This window comes from Stigmatopora argus, chromosome 13 (genome assembly GCF_051989625.1).
Source record: "Stigmatopora argus isolate UIUO_Sarg chromosome 13, RoL_Sarg_1.0, whole genome shotgun sequence".
Classification (NCBI taxonomy): Eukaryota; Metazoa; Chordata; class Actinopteri; order Syngnathiformes; family Syngnathidae; genus Stigmatopora; species Stigmatopora argus.
The window spans coordinates 4,686,626-4,709,361 of record NC_135399.1 but is presented as its reverse complement, the minus strand read 5'-3'; the positions used below and the strand labels follow the sequence as shown (position 1 = coordinate 4,709,361).

The following is a 22,736-nucleotide window of genomic DNA, read 5'->3' as shown; positions in this document are numbered from 1 at the left end:
AAATTTGGTAGCAGACCCAACCATTACCTGACCCAGTGTACTGCTTGAAGAACATTTCAAATAACAAAGTGTATTCTGTTTCCACCCACTTTTGAACTGGGGACCTTTCACGTGTAAGGTAAAATGTAAATGTGAACATCCATGCTGAAACTCCCCTGTCTTCCACTTGCTACTAGGACTCAGCACTGAAGAAAAAAACAATTATTTTTATAAAGTTCATAAAAATGTGAAAATCCACGCTGAAACTCAGCACTGAAGAAAAAAACATAGGGGTGACCCTACTTTGTGTATTTTCACTTTTCGCGGATGGTCCGACCCTCTATTAACCGCGATTATCGAGGTATTACTACTATAATGATGTTTATTAGGTTCCCCCTGTCGCCGATTGATGGCAGCAGCGAGAGATGCGCGTGTGCGGGTTTGTTGATGCTGAGGGAGCCTCTTGTGCATCAAAAACAGGCACAAAAAGAGAGACAGCCTCCAACTTCCTGCCTTATCCTTCCTCCGTCTTGCCTGGCCGCCTTGTGCCTCCTGCACGGCGGGGACTAGGGACTAGGGACTAGTCAGCTTCTTTGGAGCGCAGACTCGCGGAGTCGTCCGTCTTCCATGTGGGATTGTTCGTGGTTCGTGCCTGGCGGAGCGAGCGTGCGAGCGTTTCGGCAGCAGCGGCAGCAGCGGCAGCCGGCGCCGGGCCTCGGTGGCTTGCACCGGGCTCGGCCTTTTTCCATCACCCTCAACCCGGGAGGGGGTGGAGAAGCAGGAGCTGGAGCTGGAGCGGACGTCGCGGTCAGGATCGCCCCTTGGTTGCAGCACTGTCGGCGATGGCTGTTCTCAAACTGGCCGACCAGGTAGTGCCACTAGCCGCCGCTAGCTTTAGCTCGCCCGGGCTTCACTTTCACGCGCAAACGCGGCGTTTCTGACCACATTTGTATTTCTAATAATTCGGCATTTAATGGCAGGGCTGCTGGAGTTCTGGAATATTGCGATGTTTCCGACCCGAATTCTGAAGCCCACATTGCAAAAAGGAAGTAGAGGCGTTGCTTTCCTGGTTATGCATTGAAATAAGTCATAAATCACATTTTGAAGTAAATTACGGCTTGAGTATCCAAACACCAATTTGATGTTCTTCAAATGTTATCTTATTTCATCTCATTTTTTTAAACTGCTTTATCCTCACTAGGGTCGTGGGGGGTGCTGGAGCCTATTCCAGCTGACTTCGGGCCAGAGGCGAGGGACACCCTGAATTGGTGGCCAGCCAATCGCAGGGCACAAGGAGACAAACAACCATTCACATACACACTCCTACCTAGGGGCAATCTAGAGTGTCCAATCAGCCTACTATGCATGTCTGCAATTGCAAACTCCACACAGGTTGACCGACCTGGATTTGAACCCAGGACCCCCACTGTGAGGCCGACGCACTAACCACTTGGGTCACGGAGCCCCTTTATATATATATATATATAAAGGGGCTCCGTGACCCAAGTGGTTAGTGCGTATATATATATATATATATATATATATATATATATATATATATATATATATATATATATATATATATATATATATATATATATATATATATATATATATACATATATATATATATATATATATATTTAATATATGTATATGTGTGTGTGTATGTGTGTCTGTGTATGTGTGTATGTGTGTGTGTGTTTGAGTGCCTTCAACGTATCAATCCAACCCTCAAAAACTATTTTATGGCTATAAAACCTCTACTGCAGCTACAGCTGCGACACATAAAAAATAATCAATAAATTAATGCACAAAAATGGGGTAAAATCCACTTCCTAGCAGCATTTCATGATTAAATACAAATACTGGAGCTTTTCAGACATTAAAGTCAGGCCAGGGGGTGATTTTCCCGGGAAAAGACAGCGATGAACGTCAATGGCGTACGGGAAAACATTGCCCGAAAATGGGGTAAAATCCAGCCGAAAACAGCCTTTATTGATTAAATACAAATACTGGAGCTTTTTAGACATCAGAACCGGGCCCAGAGTATCATTTCCCCGGTAAAAAGACAGCGATGAACGTCGATACGTCCATACGTGAAATGACAAAAAATGCACTAAAATTAGGTAAAATCCACTTCCTAGCATCATTTATTGATTGAATACAAATACTGGAGCTTTTGAGACATTACAACCAGGCCAGGGGGGTGATTTTTCCCGGGAAAAGACAGCGAGGGACGTCAATGGTGAAACGCCAAAAATTAAACTGAGGTAAAATCCACTTCCTAGCAGCATATTGTGATTAAATACAAACACTGGAGCTTAAATACAAACACTGGAGCTTTTCAGATATCAGAACTTGGCCCACAATTGAAATATTATTTAGGAATATAGCCATATTTTACTCACCAAAAATCCTTTTTACACAATATCCATCCTCCTTTCTTTCTTCCTTCTTTCCTATCGCCATCGAAGCTAATGATGAAAGTCGAGCCTGTCCTGTCATATTTCCGGCATAGTCCGTTTTGAAAATGGCTTTAAATCAACACAACAATATTCTATTTGGTGGTGCAGCTAAGTTAGCGCACTGAAAGTCCCGCACACACCATTTTCCCGGGTGTAACAGGCTTGTTAGCTTCGGAGTTGACCGCCCTTTCTTAATGATGTCCATTTTTTTCTGGAAAAGTCCGTCTGGAAAATAGCTTTGTGAGCAAACAGAATCCATTTGTTTTTGCTTCTGTCGGCCATTGTGGGTGGAGTTTGCGATCTCTGGCTGCTTTGGCCCGCCTACTAGCCAATCATAGTTTGTGAAAGCAATGACATGTCCCAGCCAGCAAAATGCTAACGCCTATGAAAAATCATTGTGGGGTTGCCAACTCGAAATCTGATTGGTTAAAAGCAACAGTCTAGTTTAATGCAGCAGAGCCCACAAGAACTGATTGTGAAGGCTTTGAGGCAGATCTGATCTGGCAACAAATAATGGCTGAAATATGATTGGTTAAATGCTTCAATATGAAAACACACATCTGGAAGCAGTGCAACCAGGGGGAAAAGCAATGAAAGGAAGCTAACAGACCATTTGGAATAATAAGTATTGATGGACAAAATATAATATGATTCAGATATTTCTTAGGCCAGCAGAGAAGGCCTTGAAGGCCCTGACGGCCCGCCACTGATATATATCATACCTGTCAACCTCTGCCGATAACTGCCCTTATAAATGATTATGATTCCCCTTACAAACCCCCAAAAAACCTTACAAACACCGTACGACTCGTAGGTATATATATATATGTGTATACATATATATATATATGTATATATATATATATATATATATATATATATATATATATATATATATATATATATATATATATATATATACATACACACGTGTATATATATGTGTATGTATGTGTGTATGTGTATGTATGTATATCTGTCATCTTTGCAGCAATCTGATGTCCTACAAGTGCAAGTGCAATCAGTGTATTGCAGTCAGGTGCTTCTTGTTTCTGCAGAAACCTCATTGGTTGAATGGCCTTAAGGATTGTAACCACTGAATGTGGCCTGCATGATGGCTGCAGAAGGTGAAGTCCTTGGCAAACATTGCAGCATTTCCTTGTTATACTTAAATGCTGTACCTCTTTTGGTGTTTTGTAATTTGGAAAAAAATAGCGTATCTTGGATGAATAATTTACTAATCAAAGCGTTTCGTAACTTGAAGAATTTGTATGTTGAGGCATCTGTAAGTAGAGGTACCACTGTATTCATGTTTCAAAAAGCTTTGAGGGGAAACCTTTTGTTCCTAAATACAAAAAACCAAGATCAGTTTAGGGTTCAAATCCGGTTGGTCCACCTGTGTTGAGTTTGCATTTTCTCCTTGGGCCTGCGTGAGCTTCCTCTGGGTACTCCAGTTTCCTCCCACATTCCCAGAGTCAGCTGGGATAGGCTTCAGCATCCTGCGTGACCCTAATAAGGATGAAGTGGTTCAGAAAATGAGATGAGAAGTCCAATTTACAAAACATCAAACCAAATCAAACAACCCCCGAAACTAAAATACACTTCCTGTATCCTGTTTTTTATTTTGAAATTAGCAAGATAGAGTTGCTCTGTCTCCCAATCCCTCGCTGGCCTTCCATTCGCTAGCAGAAATCTGCATCTCAATGATGCCTAAATTGAGGTAAGTGTGGGGGGACTCTGGGCAATTTTCCAGGCACCATGGCAGACCACCTCCAGTCGGTGGTGAGTTCCTGATTTGTGTGCCTTTGACCAATGGAAGTGCAACTCTATGATGCCAATTTCAAAATAAAATACAGGATACAGAGTGTTTTTACATTTTAGGGATGTTTGATTTTTTTGTAACGTAAATTCCTTTGGTATCCTTCATTCATTCATCTTCTGTAACTCACAAGGGTTGCGGGGGGTGCTGCAGCATGCAGGACGCCCTGAATTGGTTGCCAGGCAATTGCAGGGCACAATGAAAGAGGCAACCACTCACGCTCACAATCACACTGCCACAGAGTGGGAATCAAACCCAGACTCCCCCCACCAAAGTCAGGTGGAAAAAATACTTTGCCACTAGGTGGCTTCTTTGGTATCTAAGACCAAATTTTAGCATTGAGGCTTTTGTAACCTGTATATTTAGTTAGTGGAGACATTTGTAACTAGAGGTACCACTGTATTTGGAACACGGTGCACACTGTGTGTCACATTATAAGGCGGCCCATCCATTCTGTTACTGGTCTCATTTATCAATTAAATTCTACACCGCTTTCTACATTGATTTCAACATGTTGTCAGTTTGTGACCCATAAGCTAATAAAGAGGCACGCACAATCTAATGTTGAAAATAAAGAAGTGCAACAGAATGTTGGTTGCACTCAAACTTCTTGGGGCAGGCTATATACAATATTTTTTTTTCATTGTACTGCCGGACAAAAAAAACGATGCCACCCGTGGACCGTTGTTGGGTTTAGTTTTTTTCCCTGTAGATAAAAATTGGACAAAAATCACAAAAGGTGACAGAAAATTCAGGTTCAATCGACAAGAGGAAATGTGGGCATGCGCCCACACAATAAATGCAAAGAGAGATGTGTGTAAGGTTTGTTTTCACTGAATCACATGGGTATTTTTAGAACATATTAGTAAAGCACCTTAAAACCTCACCTAAACTGTGTTTTGTACTCTAGAACAGAACATTGAAGGCCCTGAAGACTGTATAACAGGTTATAGCAGAGGTCCCCAACCACCGTCCATAGACCTGTACTGGTCTGAGCAACCTTGTGCCGGTCTATCAGCTAAAAGATATTAATATTTTCAATCTCGGCCTCCTATTTGAAACAAGAAGTCTTTATTATAGTCATTCATTTTCTGAAGAGCCTTCCGCTGTGAATTGAAAGCAGTTCACGAGTAGACGTGGCAGCCAATGCGTTAACATGAAAACTGACATATTGTCAAAATGATAGATCGATTCTAGGTGAGAACTTATCGATAACCTATTGGGATACAAAGCATAGCAATATCAATGTCTCATTCCTATTACATTCCACAAATAAATACAGTACATTAGCTCACTTCAACAGGTAATTCTTAATCTCTTGATCCCAAAACTTTTTGTTCATACATTTAGGCCCTTTTTGAAACCATTTTAATATTTTTTTTTCTTTAAAATTGTACCTCTCCAAGTACTTAAAAGTCACAAATGACCGTATATTCTCACATATTGACCACCTCCGCCTATAGAAAGTGTGTCCGAGTCTCTGGATGCAATTACAGCATGAGATACACATTACGCAGGTATCAAGGGTGATATTTTAATGATCGACCACAAGACATTCGATCAGCTTTAACAACTATTGGGATGTGCTGGAATGGTAAACACTATGAACACGTATCAAGGCTACTCGCGTCTAGCCAGTCAGAGCACCTTTAGAAACAAATTACACTATGGGTTTTGTTATTTGAATTGTTCTTCAAGCAGTACACTGGGTCGGGAAATGGTTGCACCTGCTACTAAATGTGGTTGAGGTCGTTGTTTCAATAGTGTAGTGGTTATCACATTTGCCTAACACGTGAAAGGTCCCCAGTTCAAAATTGGGTGGAAACAGAAATACTCTTTGTTATTTGATTTGTTCTTCAAGCAGTACACTGAGTTGGGAAACGGTTGGGTCTGCTACCAAATTTGGTTGAAGGGGTAGTTTCCATAGTGTAGTGGTTATCATGTTTGCTTCACATGCTAAAGGTCCCCAGTTTGAAACTGGGTGGAAACAAATTACACAATGGGTTTTGTTATTTGAATTGTTGTTCAAGCAGTGCACTGGGTCGGGATTCAGTTGGGCCTGCTACCAAATTAGGTTGAAGTAGTTGTTTCCATAGTGTAGTGGTTATCACATTCGTCTAACATGCGAAAGGCCCCCAGTTCGAAATTGGGTGGAAACAGAATACTCTTTCTATTTTGTTATTTGAATTGTTGTTCAAGCAGTACACTGGGTCGGGATTCGGTTGGGCCTGCTAGCAAATTTATTTGAAGGAGTTGTTTCCATAGTGTAGTGGATATCACGTTTGCCTCATGCGAAAGGTCCCCAGTTCGAAACTGGATGGAAACAGAATACACTTTGTTATTTGAATTGTTCTTCAAGCAGTAAATGGGGTGGGAAAACAGTTGAGCCTGTTACCAAACCAAGTTTGGTAGCAGAACCAACCGTTTTCCGACCCAGTGTACTGCTTGAAGAACAATTCAAATAACAAAGTGTATTCTGTTTCCACCCTGTTTCAAACTGGGGACTTTTCGCGTGTGAGGCGAATGTGATAACCACTACACTATGGAAACAACTCCTTCAAACTAATTTGGTGACAGGCTCAATTGTTTCCCGACCCAGTGTACTGCTTGAAGAACAATTCAAATAACAAAGTGTATTCTGTTTCCACCCAGTTTCAAACTGGGGACCTTTCGCGTGTGAGGCAAATGTGATAACCACTACACTATGAAAACAACTCCTCAAATAAATTTGTTTCCATAGTGTAGTAGTTATCACATTTGCCTGACATGTGAAAGGTCCCCAGATTGAAACTGGGTGGAAACAGAATACACTTAGTTATTTGAATTGTTCTTCAAGCAGTACACTGGGTCAAGAAACGGTCGGTCCTGCTACCAAATTCAGTTGAAGGAGTTGATTCCATAGTGTAGTGGTTATCTCATTCACTTTACTCGTGAAAGGTCCCCAGTTTGAAACTGAGTGGAAACAGAATACACTATGTTTTGTTTTTTGATCTGTTCTTCAACCAGTACACTGGGTCAGAAAATGGTTGGACCTGCTACCAAATTTGGTTGAAGGAGTTGTTTTCATAGTGTGTTTATCGCGTTCTTCTAACATGTGAAAGTTTCCCAGTTTGAAACTGGGTGGAAATAGAATACACTTTTTGTTTTGTTATTTGAATTTTTCTTCATTTTCAATTTAAGACAAAGCAAGGGGGTGGATGATGCACGGACAACGTATACGTATAGCCGTATTTGAACACTCTACTATAAGTTTTTATATAAATTTAGACTTAGAAATCATGTCTTAAATTTTTATCGTAGCTGCATGTGCACTGTGTGACAGATATTCTAAAAATAAAAATCCAGAAAAATCGCAATGTACGATATTTAACAAATGTATTTATGTGTTACAGCTTGTTGCTTAGCGTCCATGCCAAAAAACATGCGTCTATTACGCAGGCACGCAGGCAAACCGGGGGCACTTGTGTTTCCATTACAGAGGAAATTCCTGATGTGTTGCAGCGTCATCATCTGCAACAGGGCAGGAATAACTTGTATTTTTATCTTTTACGTAACTTCAAACTGCGGGAACTTCCTGCTATTCTCAGACAGCATGACAATGCCTGATAACGGGACTCCTCAGTTCAGGAGATTTGTTCTTCTTCTTGGGCTTTAGTGGCAATTACACAGTTATAATTTCATGTTTACGCATCCATTTAATAAAACAGTCCAGGAAAACGGCTGCTCCAGGCATGCTTCCATAGTTGCAATATTGCAGGAAGCGCAGGAAGTCATTGGCCTGGGAGTTGTGGAGAGAGTGTTGTTAAATTAACCCTGTGGGGGTCAATGACATGAGCCAACTAGGCTGCCTTTCAGGCCTTTGAAGAAATGTGGACAAGGCATTTCGTTTTATGGGCTGAGCTGTACAGAACAGTTGATGTCTTAACATGTCATGCCGTCTTTCGTTATTAAAATAAATGAGACATTTTAAAGTCCATTACTATTCGAAGAAACTAACCACAGAATTTATATGAAAAATATGCATGGTTGTGACACCGATGGTTGTGATATGGATTGAAGGTCTCTATGACATGGCCGTGACACGGATTGAAGGTTGCCATCAATGTTCCCTCTAAGCTGCGCGCGTGCGCAATTGCGCACTACTCTCGTCTTCTCTGCGCACAGCAAATCATATGGAGCGCACAAAATAAAATCCCTTTTTTTAAAGCTGTGAGGCCGACGCGCGAACCACTCATCCGCCGGGCCGCCCATTCATAGATATTAATCATTACATTTTATTATTACTAAATCATTTATGTGTAGTAGACATACACCTGCTTATGGCAGGTGTGATACTGGTGTGTGCGCATAGCGAGCAATGAAGATGTTGCTCACACCGGTACTCAGTGTGCTCAGGGAGGTTGTCTTTCTGCCCAGACAAACAAAAAATTAGAGGGAACTTCGGTTGTCATAGATTGAAACATTCTTTGTTTACTTTTAAGATTATTTCACATTTTCTACGAATGATCATTTTACCTTTAGAAAAGGGGTGGCCAAGTCTGGTCCTCGAGAGCCCCTACCCAGGCTGTTTTCCATCTGTCCCTCCTCTACCACACCTGAATCAAATGATCAACTCATCAGCAAGCTGTCCAGAAGCTTGATACCGATCCCGATTATTTGATTCAGGTGTGGTAGAGGATGGACAGATGGAAAACAGACTGGATAGGGGCTCTCGAAGACCGGACTTGGTCACCCCTGCTATAGGCAATTGATGGATTACTTGCTTTCACTAAGTGCAGTTTGTCAGTCAGCACTCATAAGGCACTGTCACATGATGATGGGGAAGGGAAGCATGAGAAAATAAGGTGAAAAGAAGAGGAAGTGGTTTATTGGTGCGTTTGAAAGAAGAAGTGAAATGCTCACCAACACTTCCTAGCTGTCATTTCTCAGAAAGCCTAGCAAACAGGAAGTTAGACAAGAAGTTAAGTTTGACTGCAAATGTTCAGTTCAACATTTAGTTTTGACATTTGGCTTGTTAATTCAATTTTTATGGGTGAAAGCCTCTGGATTTTCCAAAATATTGCCGTTTTACTTAAATATTCTATTTATTTGTGTTTGGAGATTCTACAGTTGAAAAAGTACTAAAACTTATTAGCAGATGTATTGGCACTACTGCTCCCTTGTGTTTAATAGAAAAAACTTAAAAATCAAAACACGTTTAAAAATCTGTCTCAAATGATTTGCTGTCATTATGCGATACAATAACTTTAGATCGATAAGGATTTTAACATTTTGATGATGTCATGAAGTAGAAAGATTGTGAAAAGGTTTTAGCAATTGTTGTGAATGTATGGCTTGCGAGCCATATATGGCTCTTTTAATGAGTACAGCTGGCTTTAATTTGTATGTTCAGTTTTTTGTTCCCTAAGTGACATGTGTTGTTGTTCATTGCCTTTTACTTTTAAATTAATTGCATGTTTTGATTAAAAACTGCACATTTAAATCCTGTTCATAAAACTCTTGCCATTTTTTAGGGTTTTATGTAGATTTTAAAAATATTTTATATGAAGGAATGTGCAATTTAGTATAAAAATCTATTTCAAAATGATGATAAAATCATGATTGTGAATTTATTTTCTATGAAAAACTGTGATATGTTTTTTTTCTTATCATCTGCCCCTACGGTCAATCATTGCTCCATTTTGTAAGTTACAGCAGATACATGACAAAAACATAGTGATAATGACATGAAAGTGCAGTGCAGGACTGAAGGCCTCTATTTACTTCATGTTTGACATCTAAGAATGAAAATAGGGGCTTCAGGGACAAAATTCCCCTGCGGCAGGCATACACATATTCACACATAAGCCCCCACACACACTGACATATTGACTGACAAAAATGTTGTGTGGCAAATATTCCCAATGTCAACCGTAAGCTATTGTGGTGTGAAAGGACATTTTTGTTGTCCTGGAAGGTTTTCACACACACAGCCATGTTTTGTCTGTCAAGAAAATGAACATTTGTGTCACGATGTGTCTATTGTCTGTCCCGTCTCTGCAGCCTCCTCTCATCCAGGCCATCTTTAGCGGAGATCCTGAGGAGATTCGAATGCTCATATACAAGTCTGAAGACATCAATGTTCTGGTGAGGACAGTTTATGGTGCTAATTTAGCTTAAACTAAAGCATTTGGAGAATTGTCTACTACCACCTACAGCAGTGGTTCCCAAACTATCTTACCTGACGCCCCCCTTCTTGCTTCCAGTAGACCCGCACGCCCCCCCCCCCCCCCCCCCCCACTTCCTCTTTTGCTCATGTGAACTTATTTTATTTTATTGGATTTATTTCTTAGCATTGTTCAGGAAAACAGATCTCTGTTAATAGAAAATGGGTTGGACCGTTGGAGTGACTGCTATAATCATATTTTGCATGTATTTAATGGCAGATATTTGTTCTTTGATTTTATTATTCTTATAATCTATTTAAACATTTTTTTAGCAGATGACTTCACGCCCCCCTTGATTTCTCTTTACGCCTCCCTAGGGGGCCGCACCCCCCAATTTGGGAACCACTGACCTACAGTCTTTTAGGCCACTTTTAGGCTTTTTAAAAAAAAATGCTGCAATTGTAGTGATAGCGTAAACAGACTAGTTGTTCATGTAAAAGTAATATGTTGCTATTCAAACAATGGACCAAAATTCCCACAAATACACCAGAACTGAAATAAAAAAAGAACATATTACAATAAGAATGAGACATTATTAATTTATTCATTTTCTGTACCGCTCATCCTCACAAGGTTCGCAGAGGGTGCTGGACTCTAGCTGACTCCGGCCAAAAGGCGGATTACACCCTAGACTGGCCAGTCAGCCGTAGGGCACACATGAAGACAGACAACAGAATTAGACAATGCTGCACTATAATTTGATTAATTGGATAAGGGACAGCACATATTAATGAACATATTTATATTTATGTTAATGAAAATCTCATCTCATTCTCATTTTCTCAACCGCTTTATATTCAGTAGGGTTGTGGGGGGTGCTGGAGTGAAAACACGCTACTACCGGATCATATCTAATTTTGTGCCAAAATATGATATGTTCGAAAAATAGCCATATCAAGTGCTGATGCAGATTATCGGATCGGAACATCAGTAGTCATGAATTTGTAACACTACTACAGTTTGGTATCATACGTATTGACTGTTAGAAACCTTTAGGATTGTCTTCTTTCCTTAGGATGCTGAAAAACGCACGCCCCTGCACGCAGCAGCCTTCCTGCGCGATGCTGAAATTACAGAACTCCTTATTCTCTCCGGTAGGAAAACCTTTTCCTCCTTTCTCCTTCATCCCATTTGCTCATTTCACCTGTCAGTTTTGTGTTCTTTTGAAGTTTTGTGTTGATTTAGTCTTGTCTTTTTCCTTCTGTGTAACCTGTCCATTGCTTTTACCTGTTGTCGCCTCCGCTATGTGTTTGCTGCCTCACGTGTCACCCACCTGTTCTCCATGTCTGTGTACAGTGGTACCTTGAGATACGATCTTAATGCGTTCCGGGACTGAGCTCGTATGTCGATTTTCTCGTAACTCAAACGAACGTTTCCCATAGAAATGAACTAAAACCAAATTAATTCGTTCCAACCCTCTGAAAAAACACCAAAAACAGGATATTGGATTGGATTTTTTTAAATTTGTTCTAATTCGCCATCTATTAACAAAGTAACAAATAACTAGTGGTTTAATAGTACTAAAATGTGTTTAATAGTATACTAAAATTAGACAGATTTTGCGGAGGGGAGAGAGGGACAGAGAGGGGTGGGGGTGATTGGGGGGAGACTTTTTGCACGGCAACACGCTCGTAACATAACATAAACAAATTTCTACGATGCAGACACACTCAAAAATGAGTTTAATCTAACCTTACACTAAACTTAATTCTAATTTTGTTTTAAATTTTGATACCTTTTTACTCCCAGGTTGGCTCTATTTGCCCCGCCTCCACACTGACTTTCAGGTGCAACCTATCGAGGGTTGTTTGTTTTTGTCTTCCCTTTAAAATATTCCCAAAATGATGGCCACAAATGTCCTCACAATATGATAACGCACGACCACTTGCCAACGAGAAGTAGTATACCGTATTTTCACGACTATAAGGCGCACCGCATTATAAGGCGAACCCTCAATGAATGACACATTAAAAATTTTTCCATATATAAGGCGCACCACATTGTAAGGCGCACTGCTCCGCATTACACTGGTCTACCGCACCGCATTATACGGGTCTACAGTAGAGGCTGGGGTTATGTTATGCCTCCACTAGATGGTGCTGTGCTAAAGGGAAGGTCAACAAAACAGTCCACCCTAGTAAATGACGGCCGCTGTCAATTAGTTGACAAAAGAACTACAGACGCTCCCCTACTTACGAACGCAATTGGTTCCGAGCGATTGTTCATAAGTTGAATTTGTTTGTAAGTTGATTCAGTGCTATATTTTGTATTATAATTTATATTTAAGGCTGATATAAGTATATTGAAGGTTTATATAAGTGCATTTGTATGTTTAAGGCTTGTATAAGTAACACACATTGGTTTGTACTGAAAAAAAAAAAAATTAATAAAATGGAGAGAATATGTACAGTACTGGAGAGAGAGAGAGAGAGAGAGAGAGAGAGAGAGAGAGAGAGAGAGAGATTTATGTATTAGAAACTGAAACTTTCAGAAGTCACTGTGGTCCAGTGGCAAAGACAATGGGTCAGAACTTCAGGTGGACTCGAGTTCAATTCCACTATTTGCAATTCTCAAATTGTTTATTGAGGTAATGAAAAGGATAGATATAACTTCCAATCACATCATTTCAGAAGTCACTGTGGTCCAGTGGCAAAGACAATGGGTCAGAACTTCAGGTGGACTCAAGTTCAAATCAGGAGTGAGTTCAATTCCACTATTTGCAATTCTCAAATTGTTTATTGAGGTAATGAAAAGGATAGATATAACTTCCAATCACATCATTTCAGAAGTCACTGTGGTCCAGTGGCAAAGACAATGGGTCAGAACTTCAGGTGGACTCAAGTTCAAATCAGGAGTGAGTTCAATTCCACTATTTGCAATTCTCAAATTGTTTATTGAGGTGATGAAAAGGATAGATATAACTTCCAATCACATCATTTCAGAAGTTGCTGTGGTCCAGGGGCAAAGACAATGGGTCAGAACTTCTGGTGGACTCAAGTTCAAATCAGGAGTGAGTTTGATTCCACTCTTTGCAATTCTCAAATTGTTTATTTAGGTAATGAAAAGGATAAATATAACTTCCAATCATGTATAGGCGGGCCGCCTCGTGGTGTAGTGGGTAAGTCACCTGCCTGCGACGTGGGTGTCGAGGGTTCACGTCCCGGTGTCGCCAGTCAACGACTGTATGGTGTCGGCAGTCGGCCGCAGGCCGACTGTCGAACACCACCAGGAACCCCCCCCCTCCCAACTGTCTTCCGGTCAGCCGAAGGCTGACCGGAAATATTGTTTTGCTGAAAAAAATGACTAAGTGTTTATTTGAATGAAAAAAGGATTACCCATTTACTGAACTACTAGTGTAGTGATTAGTCAAACGAGAGCAGGATTCGAACCCCATCTCCCACATGGCAGTCAAATCCACTAACTTGAGGTCTGTCTGACCCATTGTCTTTGCCACTGGACCACAGTGACTTCTGAAATGAGATGATTGGAAGTTATATTTATCATTTTCATCACCTCAATAAACAATTTGAGATTTGCAAAGAGTGGACTTGAACTCACTCCAGATTTGAACTTGTGTCCAACTTCAATTTCAACCCATTGTTCTTGCCACTGGACCACAGTGTCTTCTGAAATGATGTGATTGGAAGTTATATTTATCCTTTTCATTACCTCAATAAACAATTTGAGAATTGCAAAGAGTGGAATCAAACTCACTTCTGATTTGAACTTCAGTCCACCTGAAGTTCTGACCCATTGTCTTTGCCACTGCACCACAGTAAAGTTGGAAGTTGTATTTATCCTTTTCATTACCTCAATAAACAATTTGAGAAGTGCAACGAGTGGAATTGAACTCACTCCTGATTCCCGCCTCATGTTCTGACCCAATGATTTTGCCAGTGGACCACAGCAACAACTAGAAGGTGAAGAATCAGAAGTCAGATTTATTCTCCGACTCTCTTAGCCTTACTTGCTATGTCATTTTTTAAAGAAAAAAAGCCTTACTATACTATGTCGTTATTTAAGAAAAGAAGCCTTACTATACAATATCGTTTTTTAAGAGAAAAAGGCTTCCTCTACTATGTCGTTTTTTAAGAAAAAAAGCCATACTATACTATGTCGTTTTTTAAAGGAAAAAAGCCATACTATACTATGTCGTTTTTTAGGGGGAAAAGCCATACTATACTATGTCGTTTTTTAGGGAAAAAGCCTTCCTCTACTATGTCGTTTTTCAAGAAAAAAAGCCATGCTATACTATGTCGTTTTTTTAGGGGAAAAAAGCCATACTATACTATGTCGTTTTTTTTAGGAAAAAAAGCCTTACTATACTATGTCGTTTTTTAAGAAAAAAAGCCTTACTATACATGGTCTTTTTTAAACAAAAAAGCCTTACTATACATGGTCATTTTTTAAGAAAAAAACCTTACTATACATGGTCTTTTTTGTAAATAAAAAGCCTTACTATACTATGTCGTTTTTAAAGACAAAAAAGCCTTACTATACTGTGTCGTTTTTAAAGAAAATAAGCCTTACTATACTATGTCGTCTTTAAAGAAAAAAGCCTATACTATGTTGTTTTTTAAGAAAAAAGCCTTACTATACTATGTCGTTTTTTTACGAAAAAAAGCCTTACAATACTATGTCGTTTTTTTTAAGAAAAAAGCCTTACAATACTATGTCATTTTTTAAGAAAAAAAGCCTTAACGAACGCAATTGGTTCCGAGCGATTGTTCATAAGTTGAATTTGTTTGTAAGTTGATTCAGTGCTATATTTTGTATTATAATTTATGTTTAAGGCCGATATAAGTATATTGAAGGTTTATATAAGTGCATTTGTATGTTTAAGGCTTGTATAAGTAACACACATTGGTTTGTACTGAGAAAAAAAAAAAATAATAAAATGGAGAGAATATGTACAGTACTGTAGAGAGAGAGAGGGAGAGAGAGAGAGAGAGAGAGATTTATGTATTAGAAACTGGCCAAAAGAAGCGACCTAATGACGATTGCACAGTTTTCTTCTTTTTTTCATCATAAATGATGCGGTAGCACTGTATGGCATCATTCAATTGATTTGCAAACTTTGTGCAACGTTCAATATTTGGGTCCTGCTGCTCGATCTTTCTGTTTATAAATGGTACTGACGGTCGAACGATTCAATGCCCGTGAAACGCTCACCACTCTCACGCGCATCAAGCTTCGTTATTATTGCCACTCGTTTCAAATGAAATGGCTTGCCTCTTCCTTGCAACTCCCTCAATAGAAGCCTTTAGCTTTTTACCAACCATATTCAATATTGGATGCATGAGATATTTAATGATACAAATGAAAAAGGTTCTTTGCACACTGGAGATACATTCACGCACTTCCGCATTGCAACGAAGAAGAAGGTAGATGCTGGGTGAGCTGAGCTCGCACAGCGCCAGGCGTCGGTATTAGCGGCGGAAAGAAGTACTACTCCGAAAAAGGCGCGAAATACAAAATTGGACTTGCGAACATTTTTGGACTTAAACGCAATTTGCAGACATGTTCGTATGTACCGTTGTTCGTAAGTTGAATGTTCGTAAGTAGGGGAGCGTCTGTATATATATACCAGCAGTCACTGCGCACTACTTTTTCTATGGGGAAAATAGAGTCGGGGGCTGCTTGCCGTAGTTGCGAGAGCTGTTGCGGCTCAATATTGATCCATATATATATATAGTTCGCAGTCTAGCTTTGACTGCTCTGTTGACGCCAATCTAGCGGCTGGAGTTCTTTTGTCAATCCAAATTAGTGTGCTCGTCGTCATACTGGGTGTATTGACAAAAGAACTGCATATCCCAGCATGAACTGCGCACGGGGGAATACGAAGTCGCAGGCTGCTTACCGTAGTTGCGAGACCTGTAGAGGATGGTGTACCCTATCGACTGATTTATTTTATTTTATCGTGATAACAATTTTAATATTGGTCCATATATTAGGCGTACTGGATTATAAGGCACCCTGTCTATTTTGGAGACTTTTAGGTGCGCCTTATAGTCGTGAAAATACGGTATACTCCCCTCGTATTATCGAGCAAGCTCCTCCGCCATTCTGCACTGACAAAAAAGAAAAACACTGAAAAAATGTAACGCTCCGCCCAGTGCTCGTAGAGACATTACATGAGGGAGTTGCGACCAGAAAGACAGTGCCCGTGATGTTCTTATGAGCAGCCTCTCGCATCTGCTGTATGCTCGTATATCAAAATTTGTCTCGTATCTCAAAATAAATATCTGCTCAAAATTTTACTCGTATCTCAAATAGCTCGTATGTCGGGGCACTCGTATGTCGAGGTATTACTGTATTTAAGTCCCCTTTGTCTGTTTATTTCTGGTTGCGTCCTTGTCAATGTCACATCAGTTTTAGTTTTGCATCCCTGGTATGTTTGACCTTGTAGCTTTTGGTTTACCTTGCTATTTTTGGATTCCCTGACTTCATTTCCACTTTGTTTTTTGGTCTCTTTAATCAAATCTTTTGCGTTACCACCAATGTTCCTGGCTTCTATGTTTCCCCTTGATTGGGTTTTTCCACACCCGCTTGCCCGCACTACGTGACATCACCAACTGCATTTCTTATGTGCAGGTGCCCGCGTCAACGCCAAGGACAACATGTGGCTCACCCCCTTGCATCGTGCCGTGGCCTCACGCAGCGAGGTAACCATATAAATTTCCTTGGCCGAGAAGAGCGCTGTGCCTTGCACACATGTTGAGATAAACAGAATGGAATGAGTCAGGGCAGTGGATTTTAATGACATAGCAAAGATATTTTGAGGATTTGAATCTAAACACGAAATCTGAATCAGTGATGGACTATCAACAAAGTTAATTACTGTGAAATTTACCTTATAAAATGTAAAGGGCAGTATTGATTGATGTAGGGCTCATAATGTGGGGATTTCATACCTGTCAACGTATACGTTTTTCCTGTATTTTATATGTTTTTTGATCATTTCAAATTGTGTACGCTGCATAACAATATGGGCTTTTTTATGTGCCGTATTTACTCGCATATTAGCCGGCCCCCGTATAAGACGCTCCCTTAAAATTGCCTTAAAATTCTTGAATGTTACAAATTCTTGCGTATACACTGCTTACTGATTCACAATTTTCAGCCCCATTTTCGTGGTTTTGATAGGGAATACAAATGTGTTACTTTGAAGGGAAAATCTTAAGACAAGTCATCACATGGGGTATTTCTGAGATACTGGGATTTAGCAGATGCAGCGATATCTACCGAATCTTGAATTTAGTGCATACTGATTGGGCCCCCCGTCCACTTTGGAGAAAAGGTTAGACTTTTAAGTGCGCCCTATGTGAGTAAATATGTGCTGCGTTGCATTTGTACGTTTTAAATTATATTGAAGTTCATTTTTGTATGCGTCGCTGGTAAAAGCCACTAGGAAAAAGAGTCACAAAATCTGAAAAATATCCTTACCAACTACGAAATATGATTTTTGACATATGGCAGCTCTGTTGTTGGAGCAGTCTACTTTCTGGACAGAAAATTTATGCATTGGTACCTGGAGATACGAGTTTAATGCGTTCCGGGACTGAGCTCGTATGTCGAATGAACGTTTCCCATAGAAATGAACTAAAAACTAATTAATTCGTTCCAACCCTCTGAAAAAACACCAAAAACAGGATATTGGATTTTAATTTGTTCTAAATTGCCATCTATTAACAAAGTAACAAATAACTAGTGGTTTAATAGTACTAAAATGTGTTTAAAAGTACTAAAATTAGACAGATTTCGCGGAGGGGAGAAAGAGAGAGAGGGACAGAGAGAGAGTGAGGGGGAGACTTTTTGCACGGAAACGCGCTCGTAACGTAACATAAACAAATTTAATAATAATAATAATAATCGGACATAGGCCCTGTCGTCATTATCAACAACACAAAAAGCCTACTTGTCATCACACCCAGAAACTGCGTGTGACGAAATTGGTGGTGCTTCTCCATAAGCTGCGTTTACTCTGCAAAAGACCTAAATAAGTGCAAGTTACGGACTTGTAATTTGGCATTCTGCTGTTAGTACTTGTACTTGGATTACGATTTAGACAGACTCAAAAATAAGTTTAATCTAACCTTGCTCTAAACTTAATTCTAATATTGTTTTAAATGTTGATACCTTTCTTCTCCTGGGTTTGCTTTTGTCTTCCCTTCAAAATATTCCCAAAATGATTCACACAAATGTCCTCACAATAGGATAACGCACGACCACTTGCCAACGAGAAGTAGTATATAGTCCGCTCGTATTATCGAGCAAGCTCCTCCGCCATTCTGCACTGAATAACGGGGGGTAAAAACACTGAAAAAAATGCAACGCTCCGCCCAGTGCTCGTAGAGACATTACACGAGGGAGTTGCAACCAGAAAGTCAGTGCCCATGATGTTCTTATGAGCAGCCTCTTGCGTCGTATGCTCGAATAAATATCAAAATTTGTCTCGTATCTCAAGATAAATATTTGCCCGAAATTTTACTCGTATCTCAAATTGCTCGTATGTCGAGGCATTACTGTACTATGGCCAAGTATTAAGTAATATTTTGACATTCAAAATTTGGTGGAAATACATGACTGAATGAGTAAATGTCAGCTTGACAAAATGTCCAGAAAAGGTAACCCATGAGCCCTGCCATTCTTGCACATTACATAATAGTCTATTAGAGTGCTTATGAAAATGCTTTGGGTTTTAATAGATGCAAAGATAGATGATAAAGAGCCACAATGTTGAATAAGCTCATTGCCAAAAAAGCCTTTTCCCATAGGTTGGCTTCCTTGAGTTTGCCCTCAGCCTAAAAACAATAAATAAAATAAACAAAAAAAAGAATACGAAATCAGTGAACAGGTGAAGACGTGGAAGTAATGCTCGAATTGTCCATGCAGGACGCAGTGCGAGTGTTAATCCGCCATTCGGCCGACGTCAACGCTCGCGACAAAAATTGGCAGACGCCGCTCCACGTGGCCGCTGCTAACAACGCGCTGCGTTGCGCCGAGATCATCATCCCGCTGCTGAGCAGCGTCAACGTTTCGGATCGCGGTGGGCGCACCGCCTTGCACCACGCTGCGCTCAACGGCCACACAGAGGTACTGTGCACACCTGAGACCACTTTGTTCTCTAGCCCTTTATTTTTGCTGCTTCTGTTGATGTCATCAGCGGATTAGCATCGCTATTGTAATGCTAAAATCTTTTGTATTGCTGTGAAAAAGGGCTGTGATCAAGTGTTTTCGTACGTGTCATTGCGTGTCAGATGGTGAACCTCCTCCTCGCCAAAGGAGCCAACATCAACGCTTTTGATAAGAAGGATGGACGAGCGATGCACTGGGCCGCTTTCATGGGTAAGATCTTACACTGGACAAAAAATGAAGGTTCTGTAGATTTAGAGAACTGTTTTGAGGAAATACTTTGTACATACTGTGATCCTTTTTCACTTTGCGGCTTCAACTTTCGCGGCTTCACTACATAGCAGATTTTTTTCCGGGAAAAAAAATGTTCGTGAAAATCTGAAAATCCACACTGAAACTCGCACGTGGAAGCCACTCCCCTGTCTTCCGCTTGCCACGAGGAAGATGGCGGAGGCAGAGGACTCAGCACTGAAGAAAAAAATCGCGGGCAGTGGGCGGTGGCCATCATTTTTATTTGAAAATAGAGCTTTCTGAGCCCCGTGCGACCTTACGCCGTGCCGCTTATTAAAAAATAAAACTTTGGCGCCCCTACCCGCGGCGTTGACCGGGGCCTTGGCGGACCCTACCCGCAGCGTCGGCCGGGGCTTCGGCAGCCCGTGCCCGTGGCAGAAAGAGCAAACATTTTAAACTGTGTGAGTCAAAGAGCTACACCACGCAGTGATCTGCCAAAACAGACAGACACACACACAAAAACACACGAATAATAACACTTTCTTCCCCTTACTTATTATTAGTTTTTATGGACCCTGGCGAACTTTAGTGTCTTATAAGAATATATAATAAGAGAAACATGAAATGAGACGAAGAGCCACAGTATACACAAAATATGATAAGAAGCAAAGAGCCATTTTGGCCGGGATCTGTGTGTTTGCCGGTACTTGGTCGTTTGGTCGCCGGTCTTTTGGTCGTCCGGAAGGTTATTGATAATTACCATTTAAATCGTTGCTCAAATTCCCTAAATACAAACTGCGAATTATTATTTAGTCATACTTAATGCCCTATTAATTATTAGGCTAAAGAAAAGCTTCAAATTTCCCGTACTTTTATTGTGTTTTGTTGGAGAATTTGTTAAGACCCTGACTGACATCCCTTCCTAAGGGGACAACTCATGTACATACAAACTCTTATACACTCACACGTCCACTCAGTGAAACTGCTCAGGGCCATTGTTGGGTTTTATTGATGCGTAGACCGTGTTGTTTTACCTTGTTTTGTCGCCGGTCTTTTGGTCGCCGGTCTTTTGGTCGCCCGTTGTTTGGGTCCGGGCGACCAAAAGACGGCGACCAAAAGACCGGCGACCAAACAACCGCACACGGTGCATTACATTGTAGATTTAGAGAATACCAAATGATGATTTTAAAGATCAAGTTTCCAGTGCTGTGTTGTGCTTTTCGGCAGGTCACTTGGATGTGGTGTGTCTTCTGGTGAGTCAAGGGGCGGAGATCTGCTGTAAAGACAAGCGAGGTTACACGCCACTGCATACGGCGGCGTCTAGTGGACAGATATTAGTGGTGAAGCATCTGCTCAACCTAGCCCTGGAGGTGCCGACTGCTCCTTCGGCGTTTCTCATCATCCGAATGCTCCAAATAATTGGCACTGGTGTTTTGTTGCCGACAGATCGATGACTCCAATGCCTTCGGCAACACGCCGCTACACGTAGCGTGTTTCAATGGCCAGGATGCCGTCGTCAGTGAACTAATTGACTACGGCGCAAATGTCAGCCAGACAAATAACAAGGGCTTCACGCCTCTACACTTTGCCGCTGCTTCCACGCACGGAGCATTGTGTCTGGAATTCCTGGTCAACAACGGCGCAGACGTCAACGTGCAGGTGCAATGGACCACTTGGCTTCTTTTTTTTTTTTTTTTTTTTTTTAGGGGCCGAGCACCCTTCAGTGCGAAGGGCTCTATTGTTCTTCTAAAGCAGGGGTGGCCAAGTCCGGTCCTCAAGAGCCCCTATCCAGTCTGTTTTCCATGTCTCCCTCCACCAACACACCTGAATCAAATAATTGAGATCGGTATGAAGCTTCTGGACAGCTTGCTGATGAGTTGATCATTTGATTCAGGTGTGGTAGAGGAGGGACAGATGGAAAACATACGGGATAGGGGCTCTCGAGGACAGGACTTGGCCACCCCTGTTCTAAAGGTAAAATGATCATTCATAGAAAACTAAATTGCCATTTTGGAGAACTTAACATAACCCAATTTCCACCAAATTTGGCAGATTAATAGATCAACTTGAACTAGTACTCCTCGTATTGGCGAGCAAGCTCTGCCACGCGTACACCATTTTTACTGACTAACGGGGAAAAAAATATTGGTCCATATATTAGGCGTACTGGATTATAAGGCGCCCTGTCTATTTTGGAGAAAATTTAAGACTTTTAGGTGCGCCTTATAGTCGGGACAATACGGTATACTCCGCTCGTATTATCGAGCAAGCTCCTCCGCCATTCTGCACTGACAAAAGAGAAAAACACTGAAAAAATGCAATGCTCCGCCCAGTGCTCGTAGGGACATTTAAACAAGGAGACCTCATTCATAACCCAATTCTTTCCTTCCTGCAGAGTCGAGATGGGAAAAGTCCTCTCCACATGACGGCGGTGCATGGTCGTTTCACTCGCTCTCAAACGCTCATCCAGAATGGTGAGATGTCTGTCTGATGTGCTTTGGAAAGTTGAGAACACAGGAGTCATTTTTATCTGGATCGTGATTTAGCAAGGGTACACACAATGAACCGCAAAGTACGTATTTTGATCTTGGCTAACACTTTGTGTCAGGTGGTGAGATCGATTGCGTGGACAAGGACGGCAACACACCGTTACATGTTGCCGCTCGCTATGGGCACGAGCTCCTCATCAACACGCTTATCACAAGCGGAGCAGACTGTACCAGGTATTGTCTTGTTCCTGCTTTCAAATAAAAAAGGTGCGCTGTGGCGATACGTCCCTCACTGACATCTCTTGGCTTCATGAAAGGCGAGGGGTCCACGGCATGTTCCCTCTGCACATGGCCGCATTGAACGCTCACTCCGACTGCTGTCGTAAACTGCTTTCCTCAGGTAATGATT

The 22,736-nt window shown here is 41.0% G+C and overlaps 1 protein-coding gene and 2 non-coding genes across 7 annotated transcripts in view; 2 read left to right on the top strand and 1 right to left on the bottom strand.

Moving 5' to 3' along the window:
* The first annotated feature begins 407 nt into the window (after positions 1–407).
* ankrd44 (ankyrin repeat domain 44) overlaps positions 408–22,736 on the top strand; it is a 54,124-nt gene continuing 31,795 nt past the window's right edge. For 2 of the 5 annotated variants that reach the window (XM_077616964.1, XM_077616961.1), the window contains exons 1-11: positions 408–848; positions 10,309–10,392; positions 11,488–11,566; positions 17,067–17,137; positions 19,368–19,568; positions 19,733–19,820; positions 21,066–21,208; positions 21,285–21,497; positions 22,234–22,312; positions 22,447–22,561; positions 22,645–22,727. In XM_077616964.1, coding sequence (XP_077473090.1) covers positions 822–848; positions 10,309–10,392; positions 11,488–11,566; positions 17,067–17,137; positions 19,368–19,568; positions 19,733–19,820; positions 21,066–21,208; positions 21,285–21,497; positions 22,234–22,312; positions 22,447–22,561; positions 22,645–22,727 — 1,183 coding nt within the window. In that variant the 5' untranslated portion in view covers positions 408–821. Of the gene's footprint in view, positions 849–9,036; positions 9,138–10,278; positions 10,393–11,487; positions 11,567–17,066; positions 17,138–19,367; positions 19,569–19,732; positions 19,821–21,065; positions 21,209–21,284; positions 21,498–22,233; positions 22,313–22,446; positions 22,562–22,644; positions 22,728–22,736 lie in introns of those variants that run through there. The other 3 variants (XM_077616963.1, XM_077616960.1, XM_077616962.1) reach the window with 2 other exon arrangements.
* Positions 6,184–6,256, top strand: trnav-cac (transfer RNA valine (anticodon CAC)). The gene has a single exon. It is a non-coding gene; the product is annotated as a tRNA-Val (tRNA).
* On the bottom strand, positions 6,906–6,978 carry trnav-cac (transfer RNA valine (anticodon CAC)). Its single transcript has one exon. It is a non-coding gene; the product is annotated as a tRNA-Val (tRNA).